The 18953-nt window shown below is 37.3% G+C and overlaps 1 protein-coding gene across 1 annotated transcript; it reads left to right on the forward strand.

Annotated features, from left to right (window-relative positions):
- The first annotated feature begins 279 nt into the window (after positions 1-279).
- On the forward strand, positions 280-17882 carry ARL5A (ARF like GTPase 5A). The gene is made up of 6 exons (XM_026697226.2): positions 280-970; positions 7076-7136; positions 7952-8099; positions 9429-9512; positions 10833-10984; positions 14615-17882. Exons 1-6 carry the CDS (start codon positions 925-927, stop codon positions 14661-14663), a joined length of 540 nt encoding a protein of 179 aa, XP_026553011.1. The 5' UTR covers positions 280-924; the 3' UTR covers positions 14664-17882.
- Positions 17883-18953: the final 1071 nt, after the last annotated feature.

An 18953-nucleotide genomic window follows, 5' to 3' on the forward strand; every position in this document is an offset into this window, starting at 1 on the left:
AGATCAGTGCTCATTACAAGGACCAAAGGAGCAATATATCAGAAAATGATAAGGTCGGAGGAACTGCCTTTTTTCCCCCAACGAAACCACATTTCCTTTCTTCAAGTTAGCTAAACAAGGCGACAATAATCAAGTTCCATTCCTCTTTTTATTCAGTTATTAATTCAATGACCCTCCTCAGCCCAGCCCTCGCTTTCCCAGTCGCCCCAGAGATGCAACGAACCTGTCAGTTTCTTCCCAAGCTCCGCCCAGGAACGCTTCGCCTCCAATCACAAAAGAGGAGAACACAGGACGGGTTTCATCGAAGAGGCAGCATTTCTCGGCTGATACAGTCAGCGAGGGATTCAGCGCCCGCCAATGAGCGTCCCTCTTTTGTAGCCCCGCCTACTAATGCTTGCTCCATCTGTCCCCTTAAGCCCCCCAAAAGCCAGATTGCTTGGCGCGCGGGCGGGCGGCCAAGCGCCCGCGGGGCCGGTGAAATTGTTCCGGCGCGTGCTTTCCGTGTCTCTTGGACGGTGTGCGACGAGGCTCATTCCACGGCCGCTGTCCTCTCCCTTAGGACCGCGTAGGCCTGGAAAAGCGAAGCCTAACGAAGGAGGCCCTTAAGAAGTTGCGGCGAGGCCAGGCCGGCGGCAATGTCCGTGAGGAGCGGCGAGGGGCGCGCGGTTGCGTTGCTGCGGGTGACCACGACGGCGACGACGACTACGGCGACAGCCTCGAAGGCGCGGGGCCTGCACCGCTTCCTTTCGTCCGCGCCGGCCTGCCTGTTGTCTGCTTTTCCACCTCGCCACGGAGCCCTGCCGGGGCTCTGGGCCCGACAGTGAGCCGCCTCGGGCTGGGCCCGGGCGGAAGAGCGCGGAAGACCGAGATTGCGGGGCGCAGGGAGCTGCCGAGGGGGGCAGCCTGAGCTTCGGCCGCTTGAGCATGGGAATCCTCTTCACTCGGATATGGAGGCTGTTTAACCACCAGGGTGAGAAGGAAGGCCGTGGGGGAGGCAGGCAAGGCGGCTCGGCTGGTTTAAAAAAAAGAGAGAGAGAGAGAAGGGCTGAGGGGAGGAGAAGAGCGCTTTGAATGCGGTCGGTTCGGTTCCCGGCATCTAGTCCCGGAAACCCGGGTGCTTTGGGCTTCTCCCCCGACGCGTCCTGGCCTTGTTGGCCGGTGGGAGTACGGGAGCTGAGTTGCAACGCGTCTGGGAAACGCCCAGCACCTTTTTGTGGGGTGGGGGGGAGAAGAGGTAGACTTAGATAAGAGCCCCGTAACCGAGACTCAAATAAAAGACTGCAGAGAAGAGCAACACCTATTAGGGGACTGGAGTCTAAAAACATGACACGGTTTCAGGAATTGGGTGGGTCTAGTCTAAAAGGGACTAGGGGTTGACATGATTAACAGTCTTCCAATATCTTGAGGGGTTGCCACAAAGAAGAGGGGAGTCAAGCTATCCTCCAAAGCACCCGAGGGCAGAGCAAGAAGCAGTGGGTGGAAACTAACCAAGGAGAGAAGCAACCTAGAACTGTGGAGAGATTTCCTGACAGAACCTTTAATCACTGGAACGGCTTGCCTCCATGAGTTGTGGGGGCTCCAACAATGGATTGGTACAGGGTCTCCTGTTGAGCAGGAGACCTCCGAGGTACTCGTTCATTGGTTTTCCGGAGGCACGATGAGTACCAAAAACGATGAGCGCAAACATATTTTTCCCATAAGGAATAATGTAGTGAGTCACAAGGCAGCCAACCCAGAAAAGTTCCAAGTTCTGGCTTGTAAGTTGAGTACTTAACAAACGATGAGTACCAGGACAAAATTTTCATGTCAAAACACATTGAGCACCAAATTTGATGAGTTTCAAAGCAGTTGAGTATCAAGGTTCCACTCTTATTAGAAAAGGCAGTGTAGTAACAGTGTGTGACGCTGTTATAACTGTCTTGGCCAACCCCTTGTGATGTCCTGCTTTTACCTTTTTTTAAGATTAAATACTTAGCCTTGGAAACATTGCAGAGTTGAAATTATGGTTTGCCTCTTTCTCCAACCTGCACCCCCCCATATTGGCTTAAATTTTGAAAGCAAAGACTGAAAGTGGTTGGGGTTCCTGTTTTGGTGGTTTCTTAGATGCTTAAAAAACAAAGAGGAACATTGGATTTCACAATTGGAGTTTATTCATTGGAGGCTGAGGTGGAACAACAATAGTCATTGTTAGCAGATAAATTCCTATTTAAAAACAAATAGCTTGTATGCTAAGTGTGGCTATTGAATAAATGATTGGCTTCCTAGGTTACTGACTTTTTTGTGGATTTATCAATCCTTCAGATATTGCATGTCTCTTCTCTAATGCTTTGTATGAACCTATAGTGAGAGGATTCCTTCATAGTTTACATACCACCTAGAACTCACTGGCACACAAAATGTAATTATGACCACTATCTTGAATGACTCCAGAGGAGGATTAGGTAAATCTGCAGGAGAGAGGGCTGTCAATAATGAAAACTATATTGTAAAATCTTTAAAATGTTAAAAGGAGGGTGCTATTACCCTTGCTTGCTGGTTGTGTCCTTTTCATATGCATCTTGCTGGACTATTAGGCCTGTGGTCAAATTCATCAGGGCAGTTTTTACTTTATGTTAAATATTTTTTCAAGTGCTCCAAAATAATTTGTGGTGATTGAATGTCAGGAGAGTGATGTATGAATGCGTCATATGTTTTTTTTTTAAGGTGGGCACTAAGCTTATAATAAAGTGGTAAATTTGGCTTTGCTACAGGTTTGTAGTTTAACAAAATAGTTCTATAAAGTTACAGAATCTTAGTTTTGATGTATTGAAATTATATTCTTTAAAAACGTATCATGTAGCCTTTATTAAATGTAAATAGCATCAGAATCATGGAGTAGTATTTGATTGTGTAGCATAACAAATTGTAAAGGAATATTGGCTAGGTTTGTTTGTCAAATACAGAATTTCCCTTGAGAACTTAAGCTTGAAGAATACATGGAAATAGTTCAGAGGGAGGGTATAAAAGAATTAGATAAAGGTAAATATTTAGAAACTCTCCTATCTACAGAATTCTGGAGGTTGGTTTTGGTTATTTTCTGTTTCCATCTTTTATGTACTTAAGGGGGGAAAACACTTTGCTTCTTGCAGGTTTTGAGCTGTGTTATTTGAGCAGGTACCACCTGAAACCAACTGAGAATTGAGGATACAGCTCTCTTGCTTCTGCCCCATCAATAATTGAAATGCTATAATAGTTGATAATCAGTTGATAGGGAAGAATTGGGTAAATAGGAGTTCCAATGTATGTGTGTACTGGGTACATAGACAACTTATGCATCATTCTGAAACTGTAAAACTGTAAGACTGACTTATTTCCTTCATTACTTTGATGCTTCTCAGACTTAGAAAAAAATTCTGATAATTTTGTTACATATACAGTATCCTCCATATAGAATTTGTTGTTTATTGACCGTTCAAAGTTATGATGGATTTTTCAAAACTTACAACCTGTCCTCGGTTATGATTGCTGCTCCCCCACATTTTGGACGTTTTGCAGCTAGTTCACATTTACAGTTGATTGTGATTTTTCACAATTTTTGCCCATTTGAATAAATAGATTTGCCTAATGCTCATGCGATTAGCTTTATAACTGGCGACTTGCTTTATAGTCATTGTAATGTTCTTATAATTGAGCCTGGTCAACTGCAATGACTTATGATCAAAATTCCAGGCTCCATTGTGGTTGTAAGTTGAGGAAATAAATAAAATGTTTTATATTATCATGTACACAAAGACCAGTGACTCCTTGAGTTTTACTTAGAGCAAGGATGTCAAACTCTCATCGCGTCATCACGTGACGTATCTTAACTTTTTTTCCCCTTCGCTAAACTGGGGGTGGGCGGGACCAGCGCGTGATGCATCCAGGCCATGGTTTAGAATTAAAAGGAAATTGCCAAATGTTTGGATCTTGCAGAAGAAAATTATAACTTTAGTTTTTAATTAAGCAACCTGTGTCTTTGCTTTGCCATTATTTCTTTCCCTTAGGAAGTAATTATTATGTGAGAGAAATTAGTTCATGTAGTTATTGCATGTGTTTTCAGTCATGCAGTAACTACTATGATTGCTTTGAAATGTAATGCAACAGGTGATCTGCACTTGTGCATTATAGTGATTCCATTATTGGAATAAAAACTGTTAAATAATTTAGATATATCACAGATGAATTAAACTTATCAACTATGTGCCATCTAGTTAGTGTTGACTCTTAATAATCTTCTCCAAGATAATAACACAATAAAACTCAAAACAAAATTCAGTAAAATTACTATTACTATAAGTAAATAAAATTGTGAACTGCATAAAACAACCAGTAAATGCACTACTAGAATACCACTACCAGATCTTTACCATTTAGTACCAAGCTAAAAATTACAACAGTGCCAAAATCTGGATATTACTGTACTAAAATATCTGGGGAGATAGAAATATTAATTTAGTACCAAAAAGTAATAATATGGGCACCAGTAAAGTTATATAGAGAGATAAGCCCAAGATATTTGAAAAAAAATGCTTTATCCTGGATAGATACATATGGAATAAGATTTACTTTCTGCCAAGTAAGTTTTAAGTTAATTCTAGTAGGAACATGAATAGGACTTAAAAATAAAAAGAAATCTAATCACAATGCCTGAGGCAAAAAGATCTGAAAACATATTTTACACGCTGAAATAACTTGTCTGTTTTGAGAAACCAACCCCTGTACAATCAAATAATACAAATAGTAAGGCAGGATCTCTTTAGTTACATATCCTTGTTTGGACAGGGATAACCACAAATGATAAGGAAATACCCAGCAAGCTAGCATTTTTTAAAAGAACCTATTTAATAGCTATATGTTTAGGCCTTTAGCATCAATTGTTTGAGAAAATTTAAGATTATTTCATATGGAAATAAGCAGTAATTAAGTCAATTCTTCTAATTCTAGCCACATAAAATACTTTTTTCTTCTTTAGTACATGTTCAGAAACCAAGGGCCATACATATAAACAAGCATGAGATCAAAAACCCCAATGATTTGGGACTTATTCTAGCTATGTACCATTCAAAATGTTGGTGCTTGTGTTTTTTTTTCAAGACAGCCATCTCTTGTTGGCAGAGAAGAAGGATGCTCCTTGATTTGAGTTGGGAATGGGGAAAGATGGCATAGCAGCGTGCAGATGATCTTTCGGTGACCTATAGACTCCGTTTCAAGCAAAGTGCTGCTTGTTAAATCTTGGGAGATCAAGAACAGTTGGTCCTCGACCTACGACCAAAATTGAGCCAAGATTTCTATTGCTAAATGGGACAGTTGTTAAGTGAATTTTGCCCCAATTTACAATCTTTCTTGCCATAGTTAAGCACATCACTGCAGTTGTTTAGTGAATCTGGCTTCCTCGTTGACTTTGCTTGTCAGAAGGTCACAAAAGGCAATCACATGACTCTGGGACACATGGTTAAAATTGTTATAAATACGATTCAGTTGCCAAGTATCTAAATTTCGATCACATGACTGGAGATGTACAACTATTGTAAGTGTGAAAAATTGTCATAAGTCATTTTTTTTAGTTCTGTTGTAACTTTGGTCACTAAATGATCTGTTGTAAGTCAACGACTACTTATATTAACAAATTCATCCTAGGCCAGTCCACTTCAGTAGTATCTCACATATAAAAAAGACAGTAAACCAATGCATGGAAATAATAAATATTACGTTTGAATTGCATCTTTCTGCATTGTGCAGTAGGTAAAAATTTGATATTTAGAGAATAACTTCAGAAAGTAAATTAAAGTTCATCATAATGTGTAGAATACATTTTGAAAGAATAAAGTTGAAAACACAAAAAATGCTAATATTATATGTGATGTATTTTACATACTGTATGTTAGGTCTCCTATAGAAAACAAACCTGATATGAAGGTTATTGTGAATTCTGTACAAAACAATATTTACAAATGTTGTAAATTATTACAATTACTATTAAAAGCTTTAGTATTATCGAAACATAAAAAAGATAAAACCTATATTAGGCAAAGAACAGGTGTTAATGACAGTGGATCCACGTCAATATTTTATTAGTACTCTGAAGTCCCCAGGCATTCATTGTCATATGAAAATCATTTTTTGTCAAAAAAACATTCAGAGACCTGAGTCATATATACATTATTATACAGGTAGTCCTCGATTTACAATCACAATTGAGGCCAAATTTTATTTTGCTAAGTGAAAAATTGGTTAAGTGAGTTTTGCCCCTCTTTATGACTTTTCCTGCCACATTTGTTAAATGAATCACTGCAGTTGTTAAGTTAATAACACAGTTGTTAAGTGAATCTGGCTTCCCCATTGACTGCTTGTCAGAATGTCACAAAAGGTGATCAGATGACCCAGGAACACTGCAGCTGTCATAAATATATAACAGTTGTAGAGCATCTGAATGTAAATCACATGACCATGGGGTTGCTGCAACAATCATAAGTGTGAAAAATTGTCATAAGTTACTTTTTTCAGTGCCATTGTAATTTTGAACAGTCACTAAACGAACTGTCAAGGCCTACCTGTAATGTGTTGGAAGTTTATTTCCAAAGTGGTCTTAATATAAATAGTGTTGTAATATGACAAGCTGAAATTCTCTGTTCCACATTCTCGTGATTTATATGAATGGAGTTAGAAATAATTGCAGGGAGGGAAGTAGTGTCTGTGTGGGGTCCTTGCTGATCTTTGAGCTTGCTTGTTTTCTTGCAGAACTTTCAGTTATCAAACTAGGTGCTAGACAGCCAAGCTCAGATGACAACTTTATGATTTATGACCATAATGGACAGGCTCCATTATGGGTATAAGTCAAGAATTATCTGTAGAATTCACAGTAAAAACAATTAAAATTGGTGATTATGGATTCAGTGAATGTTTGACTAGTAATAGGCAACCTAGTGACCTCCAGATATTTTGGGGTCTGTTTTCCATCAGCTCCACATGATTTAGCTAGCAGCAAGGGTGTGTAAGGCATGAAACATGACTATATTTTCAACCATTCTGTTTTCTTTTTCTTTTTTTTTCATTGCAGAACACAAAGTGATAATAGTTGGGCTTGATAATGCTGGAAAAACTACCATTCTTTATCAGTTGTAAGTATAAAGTAACATGAACAAGTGATTTGAATTGCCTTGTTGATTTAAAGTGCTGCCCTTGACAGCAATAGGCTAAATTCTCCATATGTATGTATATATGTATGTGTGTATGTTTTTATTTATACCCCACCTTTATTGTTTTTACAAATAACTCAAGCTGGCAAACATATCTAACACAAAATAGTGACATTTTGTAATTAAATGGTGGCCTAAATTTATATTGCTGTGCAAAGTTCATTTTAAGATCTCAGAAAAGGCGTTCTGTACACATATCTTGCAGTACTCTCCTTATTGCTAAAATCTATTGATTACAGTATATGCCAGGTTATCTAAAATGAAGAGGTAATTCAATCATTATTTCAGACTTTGCTGCCCCCACCAGAACCTCATGATTTCTTATAAGTTTAAGGTAGAAAAGATTAAAATTACAATGTAAACCCTAAATGAGGTTTTACCTATTAAAATTATAAAGAAAATATTTCTTCAAATAAATAGGAAAAAAACTTAAAATTTCAGCATCACTCAAGTGTGCAGTGTTGCCCAGAAGAAAAATCTAAGTTGCAAATAATCATATTTGGCAATGTAATTATTTTTTATAAGTTTAGAGTAGAATGAAACATCCTTATTTTTAAGATTTGCAAAATAATATGGTTATACTAAAGGAATACAAAAATTAAATTCTATGCTCAAGTTACTCATAATTTAATTCTATTGAAATGTATAGGATTATATTACAAATATTTCAGAAATAAATGTAAGTGTATTTTTATAACTATCACAAAGAAAAGAAAATTATTTTTTTTCTTTTGTAGTTCTATGAATGAAGTAGTGCACACTTCCCCAACAATAGGTAGCAATGTGGAAGAGATTGTAGTTAATAATACACGCTTTCTTATGTGGGATATTGGAGGCCAAGAATCTCTTCGATCATCATGGAACACATATTATACAAATACTGAGGTAAGAGCATAATCCCTATAGGGAAATCTTAGAAGTAGGGGCACAACCATATCTGAAATACAGAAATCCACACAACCTTTGGATAGTTCCTTTGCTGCTTTGTAATGGTTGTTTGGATATTTTTACCCCATATATGGTGGCTAAAACATTGCTGTGGGTAATTTCATATAAACCTTTTAAGATATGAATCAATAATTTGCTTTGTTGTTTTTAAAATGAAACATAATCACTTATTTACTTAAATTAGCCTATTAATTTAAAGTGCTTATGAAAAGTGCGTATTTTTAGAGTTAACAATCACCTTTTTTCCAAGAAATTTATATACCTCATTTAAAATATATTTTGGAGAGAAAGTGCTTGCTTTGAGATTAGCTCAATAAACCAAATTCACTTTTCTGTTAAATGATAAGGCAGATTTTGAGACAGAACCAACCTCCTGTACATGAGAATAGGATGTGCGTGTACATGTGTGCTTATGAGCATGCATTTGGAGGAGTAGGAGGGTTTCCATCTTTTTTCAAGATACATGGTATCTGTAATTCATTTGGTTTACAATTTTTGAAAACCCTTGGGGAATATATACATTAGAACTGTACGTCACAGACATAGATAATTATGACACCTGACCTTCCATGAAGTGAGGCTGCTATGAAATTATCTCTACTATTTATAAGCTTTACCCAATTGAAGAACTGTATACTACCTTTCAAATAGTGCAGGAAAGATTATGTCCTGAAACCTTAGTGCAGGGTCATTATGAAAAGAGCTAAACATTCCTCACTGGCTGGCTAGGCTGGGAGGAGCTGTTGAGGTGAAGAAAACAAAAGACTCATAGCAGCATTGTCTTTGAGATCAGTGTGAACTACAGAATACATCAAACAAAAAGATGAATTCAGTAATACAAATTAAGGTACTGCCAGAAAAAATACATGTATCTTTTACTGGGTTAGAAATAAAACACTAACAACTTAGGTGCTACTTAAAAACATGGTTGCTAAGCTACCATTAATAATTTTCTAAGAATGTTGATATTGGACATTTGGATCAGTAGTTACAGTGTTCTAATATTTAGTAGAATACTGCTAATCAATGCAATCAAAAATATGGCAATTGCTATTGGATACACTCCTCAGAAAATTACACAGAACTACTTGTTAGATTGGGCAGTTTCATTTAGTGTTCCATTATCAATTCTTGCAATAATATAATTGTCTTAATTGATAATGTTTTTATAAAGAATTGTTTTATGGAAGCAACCTCAATCTTTATCTGATTTATGATTCAAGATATGTATGGATATTAATTTACAAATATCTCTGATTCTTACAGTTTGTAATAGTTGTTGTGGATAGCACAGACAGAGAGAGAATTTCTGTAACTAAAGAAGAATTGTATAAAATGTTAGCACATGAGGTAAGTACTTTTAAAAAAGTTAACCTGAAGCAGAAACAATTTCTAAATTGATGCTTAAGTTTTGTGACTGGCTTCTGATTGTACTTCCATGTTGTTAATCACCTCCAGAATTATATTTTAAAAAGTCATCCACCCTGGTCCCTCATCCCCACCCACCCAGCCCTGGGATTGGGGAATTTCTAGATTTAATAACAATTTTTAGAACAGTACAGTATCTTTTATTTCTGATTTTTTTTTTCATTACAAACTAAAAAAAGGTTTTGCATGTTAGGGAAATAATATGTATTTGTAGAAATTAATATGTATGTTTTCCAAAGTAACATTAGCCCCAGATTTCTTAAAGAGAAATTAAAAATATGATACTTTTTGTTATTAAAACTGCCATCCGCAACTTTGTGAAGTAAGTGTATTCTGGGAGATGGTAGCAGAGGTGATACATGGTATTAATAATTGCATTTATTTGATAGTACTACATATTAGGATAATATTAGGATATTAGAATACAAATGCCATATAAAAGAAGTCAAATGATTCTCTTTCATTTATTTTGTATTATATTAAGTTGAAAGAAAGAAAGGTTTTATAAACATTACAATTTTTGATAATGGATCAAATATCAAAGAGCATTATTTTTAAACTCTCATATTTTAAATGCTGTGTTATGGAAATTAAATTCAGTTGGTATGACTGTAACAAGGTAGATGCTAGATTTGCTACCTATTTTAAATAGGTAGATTTAAATAGGTAAATGCAGATTTTAAATTTAAGTTGGCAATATATCTGCACATTCGGTTAGGAAATCATAGGCACTGAAGTAAGAAGTCTGTCCATCCACATACCCCACCTCAAATACTTGCAAACCGACAGCTGTATAGACAATGAAACCAACATTCCTCTTCCACATATTTAATATGAAATAGTTTAATGCTAACAATGTGTCCTTTGTTCTAAGAAGTTGTTAGTATTTAGCTTTTGCATACATCACAATATTTTCTAATTGTGAACCAAATTTCTCTAAACAATGATATCTTTATTAAAATATATACAGAGATGTTTGACAGTATTCCATAGCTCATTATCGTATTAGAAATTGATTCAGGTTTAAATGTAAATATTTCTTAGAGTTGCTGGAAGTGACCTTTTAATTGAATTCTGATCGTTTGACATGGAGTTGCTCTGGTGTGATTTTTCATAGAATTTGTGTTGGTTTACTACATTTTAAAATCAATGTTAATTAAATACAACAACAAATATAATATTTTAGTGGTATAATAGAAAAGAAATAAAATTGAGAGTATACATATATATATTTTACTATAGGACTTGAGAAAAGCAGGCTTGCTCATCTTTGCTAACAAACAAGATGTTAAAAACTGCATGACGGTAGCTGAAATTTCTCAGTTCCTAAAACTAACATCTATTAAAGATCACCAGTGGCACATCCAGGCATGCTGCGCTCTTACTGGCGAAGGGTAAGAAGTATTTTGTTTGTGAATAATTTTTAAAATAAAGATCTACATAAAGTAATGAGATCATGTCAACCTCTGCAGATATAAGTAAGTCAATAGAAGAGAATATACACTGCTCAAAAAAATAAAGGGAACACAAAAATAAGACATCCTAGATCTACATGAATGAAATATTCTTATTAAATACGTTATTCATTACATAGTTGAATGTGCTGACAACAAAATCACACAAAAATTATCAATGGAAATCAAATTTAGCAACCCACCAACTTTGATGTAATGTCCTTAAAACAAGTCAAAATGAAACTCAGTAGTGTGTGTGGCCTCCACGTGCCTGTATGACCTCCCTACAACACCTGGGCATGCTCCTGATGAGGTGGCAGATGGTCTCCTGAGGGATCACCTCCCACATCTGGACTAAAGCATCCCCCAACTCCTGGACAGTCTGTGGGATAACGTGGCATTGGTGGATGGAGCGAGACATGATGTCCCAGATGTTCTCAATTGGATTCAGGTCTGGGGAACGGGCGGGCCAGTACATAGCATCAATGCCTTCGTCTTGCAGGAACTGCTGACACACTCCAGCCACATGAGGTCTAGCATTGTCTTGCATTAGGAGGAACCCAGGGCCAACCGCACCAGCATATGGTCTTACAAGAGGTCTGAGGATCTCATCTCGGTACCTAATGGCAGTCAGGCTACCTCTAGCGAGCACATGGAGGGCTGTGCAGCCCCCTAAAGAAATGCCACCCCACACCATTACTGACCCACTGCCAAACCGGTCATGATGTTGCAGGCAGCAGAATGTTCTCCATGGCGTCTCCAGACCCTGTCACGTCTGTCACATGTGCTCAGTATGAACCTGCTTTAATCTGTGAAGAGCACAGGGCTCCAGTGACGAATTTGCCAATCTTGATGTTCTCTGGCAAATGCCAAACGTCCTGCGTGGTGTTGGGCTGTAAGCACAACCCCCACCTGTGGACGTCGGGCCCTGATACCACCCTCATGGAGTCTGTTTCTGACCATTTGAGCAGCCACATGCACATTTGTGGCCCACTGGACGTCATTTTGCAGGGCTCTGGCAGTGCTCCTCCTGTCCCTCCTTGCACAAAGGCGGAGGTAGCAGTCCTGATACTGGGTTGTTGCCCTCCTATGGCCTCCTCCACGTCTCCTGATGGACTGGCCTGTCTCCTGGCAGCGCCTCCATGCTCTGGACACTACGCTGACAGACACAGCAAACCTTCTTGCCACAGCTTGCATTGATGTGCCATGCTGGATGAGCTGCACTACCTGAGCCACTTGTGTGGGTTGTAGACTCTGTCTTATGCTACCACTAGAGTGAAAGCACCGCCAGCATTCAAAAGTGACCAAACCATCAGCCAGAAAGCCTAGGAACTGAGAAGTTATCTGTGGGTCACCACCTCAGAACCACTCCTTGATTGCGGATGTTTTGCTAACTGCCTATGCTTTCCACCTGTTATCTATTCCATTTGCACAACAGCATGTGAAATTGATTGTCAATCAGTGTTGCTACCAAAGTGGAGAGTTTGATTTCACAGAAGTGTGATTGACTTGGAGCCCAACACCATGCAGGACGTTTGGCATTTGCCAGAGAACACCAAGATTGGCAAATTCGCCACTGGCGCCCTGTGCTCTTCACAGATGAAAGCAGGTTCACACTGAGCACATGTGACAGATGTGACGGGGTCTGGAGACGCCACGGAGAACATTCTGCTGCCTGCAACATCCTCCAGCATGACCGGTTTGGCAATGGGTCAGTAATGGTGTGGGGTGGCATTTCTTTAGGGGGCTGCACAGCCCTCCATGTGCTCGCCAGAGGTAGTCTGACTGCCATTAGGTACCGAGATGAGATCGTCAGACCCCTTGTGAAACCATATGCTGGTGCGGTTGGCCCTGGGTTCCTCCTAATGCAAGGACAATGCTCGACCTCATGTGGCTGGAGTGTGTCAGCAGTTCCTGCAAGACGAAGGCATTGATGCTATGGACTGGCCCGCCCGTTCCCCAGACCTGAATCCAATTGAGCACATCTGGGACATCGTGTCTCGCTCCATCCACCAATGCCACGTTGCACCACACACTGTCCAGGAGTTGGGGGATGCTTTAGTCCAGGTGTGGGAGGAGATCCCTCAGGAGACCACCCACCACTCAGCAGGAGCATGCCCAGGTGTTGTAGGGAGGTCATACAGGCATGTGGAGGCCACACACACTACTGAGCCTCATTTTGACTTGTTTTAAGGACATTACATCAAAGTTGGATCAGCCTGTAGTGTTTTTTTCCACTTTAATTTTGAGTGTAACTCCAAATCCAGACCTCCGTGGGTTGCTAAATTTGATTTCCATTGATAATTTTTGTTTGATTTTGTTGTCAGCACATTCAAGTATGTAATGAATAACGTATTTAATAAGAATATTTCATTCATGTAGATCTAGGATGTCTTATTTGTGTTCCCTTTATTTTTTTGAGCAGTGTACATAACTTGTATAATTCCACATAATTCTAATCATCAAATTCCCAAATCGAAATTATTTGTTAGTTTCTTTCAAAATGTTGAAAAATTCTCTTAAAATTCTTATAATCTTTCAAGTCCACTTGTAGTTTCCATGAAGTAACTTCAGTTAAATTTCTTACATTTCAGTTTGAAATTGTAATCTACAGTATTTTTCAATTTTGAATGATTCTCGATTGCCTTTGTAAATCCAATAAGCCCACCTCAGTTTTCTCCAGAGGGATTTGCTGATCACCAGTAGTAACTTCTGATTCCAGTAAAGTATTAAAAAGATCAAGCACTTCACAGATCCATAAATCAAATATTTCCTTTAGAGTAACCATATTGTACAATGGTAATTGACCATAGCACATTCAGAGTTTAGTTTTACAGTTGATAATGTAAACAAGTCAGTTTCCCCACACAAGAGTTTGTTTCTATTCTCTTTTTTTAAAAAAGTTATCTTGTTCCATTTAAACATTTTAATGTCTTTAGTTCTCAGCTTTTTGCAAGGCAAGCAAAAAATCAGGCAAATTCTCAGACTTTTCTAAATATTATGGTACAATCCTAGAATTTATTAAAGAACAATACTTATTTACTGAAGAAAGTCTCTCTTTAGCTGAAGAATAAATTATAATCCAAAAATAGCATTAGAAATAAATAAGGTTGATTCTAGTGGCCCTAAATTTATGCTGTATCACAGCTAAGAACTTGATGACAGACCCCTCGTCCCTGTTTCTCCCATCGGAGAATCTCCGTTTTTGTAACTAGAGGACTGATCGGTTAATTTCAGATTTCCCTTTTAAATCTGAGGAAGAAAAATCACCACCACCACCCTAATTGGGAGTGAAACTTGGGTGCAACATTGTCTTCCTTTGGAGGCAATTAAACCACATTTTCCTTACCAAAAGCTAGAACTCAGATCTGTCCCTGGATTTCAAAATGGAAAGTGTCATGAGCTACAGCGCATTACTTTGGTGAAGTTTATTATGATTTCCATATTATTTTGTAAGGATGTGAGAATGGGAGCCCTAATATATATAAAAAAAATCCACAGCTGTGATTTGAAGTTTGACACAAATGATCTCTATTAATGAATTTATATTTTTGTTTAATTTTTTTACAGATTATGCCAAGGACTTGAATGGATGATGTCAAGACTTAAAATCAGATGATTCTAACTCTGTACAGACATTGTACAAAAGAGAACTGGCTATTTGGCTGTGAATTATTGGCTTATGTATATTTATAAAAACAAGATGACTTTTTCTTTGCTACTTAAAGAGATTTCAAACAAGAGAAAACAATTGGAAGCTCAGCCTTGACTTTCTTTGATGATTTCTTTGAACTGACATTTAAATACTGTGGCTGGCCTTTCTTTTATCAAGAAATAATGTGCAGAGATCAAATACAAGGAAGAAATTTTAACTTTGACTTTTTATTATTCAAGTCTAACTCACTAAATAGAAATGCCGACTTTATTATTTCCACAAATCAGAAAAGAGAAAATCAGTGGTACAGGTATTGACTGTTTAGTATTGAAACCGACTGGGATGAGTTTCAGAAGTGCAAAAATGTTCCTATATGTGAACTGTGTGTTTATGTAATTATACCTCATGTTAAGCTTGATTAAAATCTGTTGAGCAAATTGGTTAATATCATTAATTCTGCCATAGTACTCCTTAAGTAGCAGTATGTGATTTGAGCCACTTGGGACCTATTTGAGTCCCATGTGTCACAGCCAATCTTTTTTGCCTGACCACCGAGCAGGTTCTGTCAGGACAAATTCTTTATCTACTTTCTAACTCCTCTCACTCTTCACCAGAACTTTGGTGAAGCTGTAGCAAGCTTTGGGATACGTAGGAGGGGGTTGCTAGTTGAACAGGATGCTGAGAATGTTGAACCAGGTCATCAAAACCCTGTGCAAGCAATGTTTTGTATCACTGTGGCAGTAGGTTTGGGGTCAAACTGTTTGAATTTGTAATGGTTTATTTTTAAAAAAAGGTGGTGTGGTGGGGGATGCTGCTAGTATATCATTATCCTTTTTGTATTACTCAAAACCAACTGAGACTAAAATACAGGTTATGTATTATTTTATGTATTTCCTGCAGTTCAAAACAACCACAAAAGAATTAAAGATCCAATGTATTATTATTTAGAAATTTACACTTCGATTGCATTTGCTGAGATATGCATTGTTTCAAATAGAACATTTGAGTTACCTAAATATACACTGTGGTTCAAAAACATATTTTATACTTGTGGTCTGCACAGAACATTCCCATTTGATGTGTTATGTTGAAGTTAAAAGTGGGTTTAATCCAAAAGAAATAGGACTAATTAGGAATTTCACAGAATAGGTATAAACTTGGAGTTTCTTCTGGGAAAATTGGTGACGTGCTCTTTATGCGATCACCTAAAATGAACAGAAATTTGTAAATACACTAGGTTGCACTTAAAATCACTTGAATGAGAAATCTTGACCAGTCTTATTGATTTAATAGATAAGATCAGCTAAGTTTTGATCAATTCCATTGCTGCTTTATGGGGGGCAAAGACTAGAATATAAATAGCTATGTTAGTATTGAGCCATTTGCTTTTCAGATTCGCTAGGAACATCCCAAGTGTGTATCTGTGTGTGTTTGTGTGTGCACACACATGCACATTTATATGACTTGATTCATTGTTCCTTAAAGAGAAAATTTAAACTAAATGCATGAACCCTACAAAGCAGTTTTCCAGTTTTATATCTTCCCTGTTTCAAAACTTGAAGTGCATTAAAATATGAATAAACTTAATTTTCCTGTTACTTTACGCTGCAATGATGGTAAAGGTGGATAGGAAAATAAGTTGGTGCCTGGTATAGGAAAATACAACTTATTTGAGATACTATTTTAGTCTTCTGAATGTTGTGCTTAGCATTCTTTCCAGGCTTAGGGGGTTATTTAGAAACAAGTGTATCCTTAGTATCGGATAAATTAAACGCCTTCCCTCCTTTTCTTTTTTAAATCAGGCATTAAGTATAACTTGGTCTGTATATTTCAAGTTGGATTAAAGCAATTTAAATGATTGGAACTCAATACACTGGCAGCTTTGTACAGCACCTCATGAGTTTTTCTGATTGGAGACATGCTTAAAATTAGTAGTGCCATTAAACTACAAATCAGTATTTGGCAGGAAAAAAATGGCACACAATTGGTTTTTTTTTTAATGTTTTACCACAAACTGGTTTTGAAATAACTCAACTTTGAAATCAGTTTGCTATGAAGGTATTTTTTAAGAGGCATAAACAAATATTTAACTACTTGTAAGTTGTTCCATGCGACTTTGATTCTTACTCATATTTTTTTTAAATCACTTGTCATCAGATGAATGCCATGAGAAAAATTGTTTCAACGTACACATAATTACAGTTAAAATTGAACTAGAATGCATAAACCTTTTGACTGTATCCAAGTTACCAAATGTATTAAATGCCCATACTAACTTTAACTAATATAAATATGAGTGCATGAGTTCCCAAACAAGATGAGTTTCTCTAGGTTAAACAGAACCAATTTCCTTCCAACATTCTTGTCTCGACTCTCGACTAAAATGGCAGATGGCTGTGAGAAGGAGTTACCCTCTTTTCAATGACTTCAGTAAAATTGAAAGCATAGAAAATCCCACAGGCATAGTCCAGCTCTGATTCTTGACTGACTCAGCATTAACAAAAATGCTTTATTTCAACTTTATTTCAGCAACGGGCAATTGGGTTAGAAGAAAGCTTAATACAAAGCCTTTGGATAATTAATCTTATTTTGAGCAAGACGTTATCAATCAGTTCTTTAAAGCTAAAGCCCTTTTTTGTTTTCATATATATTTTTATCCAAAGCAGGCTTTGGACAGAAGAGCTATGTGTGAGCATTAATTTCAAATTGATCTGTTACTGCCATTCCTCTAAAATGCGTTGGGAGACTTTGGGTGTCGTTCCTACTTTTGATTTTCAAGCCACACCATTTTCTTTTCAGAGGATTTATGTGTGCTTATTACAATAATACTTCTTTACATATATACGAGAAAAGCATACGTTGCTGTGTGCACATTTTGTGGTTAGATATAAACAACATCTATTTTTAAGAGTGAAGGAGAAAGTGTCCTGTGCTTCCATAGGATCAGTGAATGATGGTATCTTGGTTGATGTCAATCTGTAGAGTGGAAGAAGCAGATCAGGATAATATACCCAAGACAAGCTGAACATAACTACTTTCTAGATTTAGGTTGATGAAAGAATTGACTTTCCATTTTGTTTTTGTTTTTTCATTAGCCCTGGCTGCATGCTTGCTTCTGTGCCTATATGTAATGCCTACTTAAATGTGTAAATTTTGTAAATAAAGGATTACTACAAAGATAAATATAGTCTGTCTTCTCTGTAAAACCAGCCTGCAAAGCAGCCCACACTGATGCTAACTATCGATGACAGATTTGTCAGACTTGCGGAACTTAATACATTTAGTAAATCTTACTATTTGGGAAGTTATATTGTTACAAAGAAGGACGTTTGAAACAGTACTACGTTCAACTTTCTCTGTGGCAGTGATAAAGTTCACTTGGGGATAGCGATGATGAATCATACAATCAATAGCTATGTAAACTGCTAATGTAATACGCATGATAGTGATCCTCGGTGAATGATTAAAAGACTGCATCTTGTTTCCAAAGTACGGTAGAAGCTGCTGCTATTCAAAAGAAACAAAGACTACCCTGAGTATTACAACTAGCGGTTTTTGTTTTAGTCCCTTTTTAACAGTCACAAAAATTTATGACAAAACTGGGCATTAGAAGAGGGAAAACTAAATGTTGAAAGGGAAATGAATACTTCTCAAATACAAGATTTCAGGGTTAAGTTTAGTTGCATTTTTAATTTGGTTTTTAAGGAGTAATCAATATTCCTGCTGCCTGCCTGAAAATATAAACAATAATAAAGGATAAAAATCAAGTTATGGGCATCAACACCCAAAATCCATGGGTAATTGTGCTTGATACTCAATATTTATAAAATAGACTCAATGCCTCATCTACTTTGCCATATTAGATACAGGTAGTGCTTGGCTTATGACCACAACCGAACCCAAAATTTCCATCACTAAGTATGTTAAGAATTTGTTACATGAATTTTGCCCCATTTCTTGTCATAGTTGTTAAGTGAATTGCTGCAGTTGTTAAGAACATGGTTGTTAAGTGAATCTGGCTTCCCCATTGACTGCTTGTCAGAAAAAGAGGATTACAAAAGAGGATTACATGACCCTGGGACACTGCAGCCATCAAAAATATGAGTCGGTTGCCAAATGTCTGAATTTTGATCATGTGACCATGCGGATGCTTCAAAGGCATAAGTGTGAAAAAGTCACTTTTTAAAGCATTGTTATAACTTTGGTTATTAAATGATCTCTTGTAAGTTGAGGACTATTTGCATAGTGTTTCTA

Source organism: Pseudonaja textilis, chromosome 1 (genome assembly GCF_049901715.1).
Source record: "Pseudonaja textilis isolate UNSWEBS1 chromosome 1, rPseTex1.2, whole genome shotgun sequence".
In the NCBI taxonomy this organism is placed as follows: Eukaryota; Metazoa; Chordata; class Lepidosauria; order Squamata; family Elapidae; genus Pseudonaja; species Pseudonaja textilis.

What these genes read in the sequence shown, in the direction of transcription:
- ARL5A (XM_026697226.2), top strand. Translation starts at nt 925, where the DNA reads ATGGGAATCCTCTTCACTCGGATATGGAGGCTGTTTAACCACCAGG. An exon ending in GAGGCTGTTTAACCACCAGG is followed by an intron (nt 971 to 7,075) that starts GTGAGAAGGAAG and finishes TTTTCATTGCAG; the next exon opens with AACACAAAGTGATAATAGTT. An exon ending in TGCGCTCTTACTGGCGAAGG is followed by an intron (nt 10,985 to 14,614) that starts GTAAGAAGTATT and finishes ATTTTTTTACAG; the next exon opens with ATTATGCCAAGGACTTGAAT.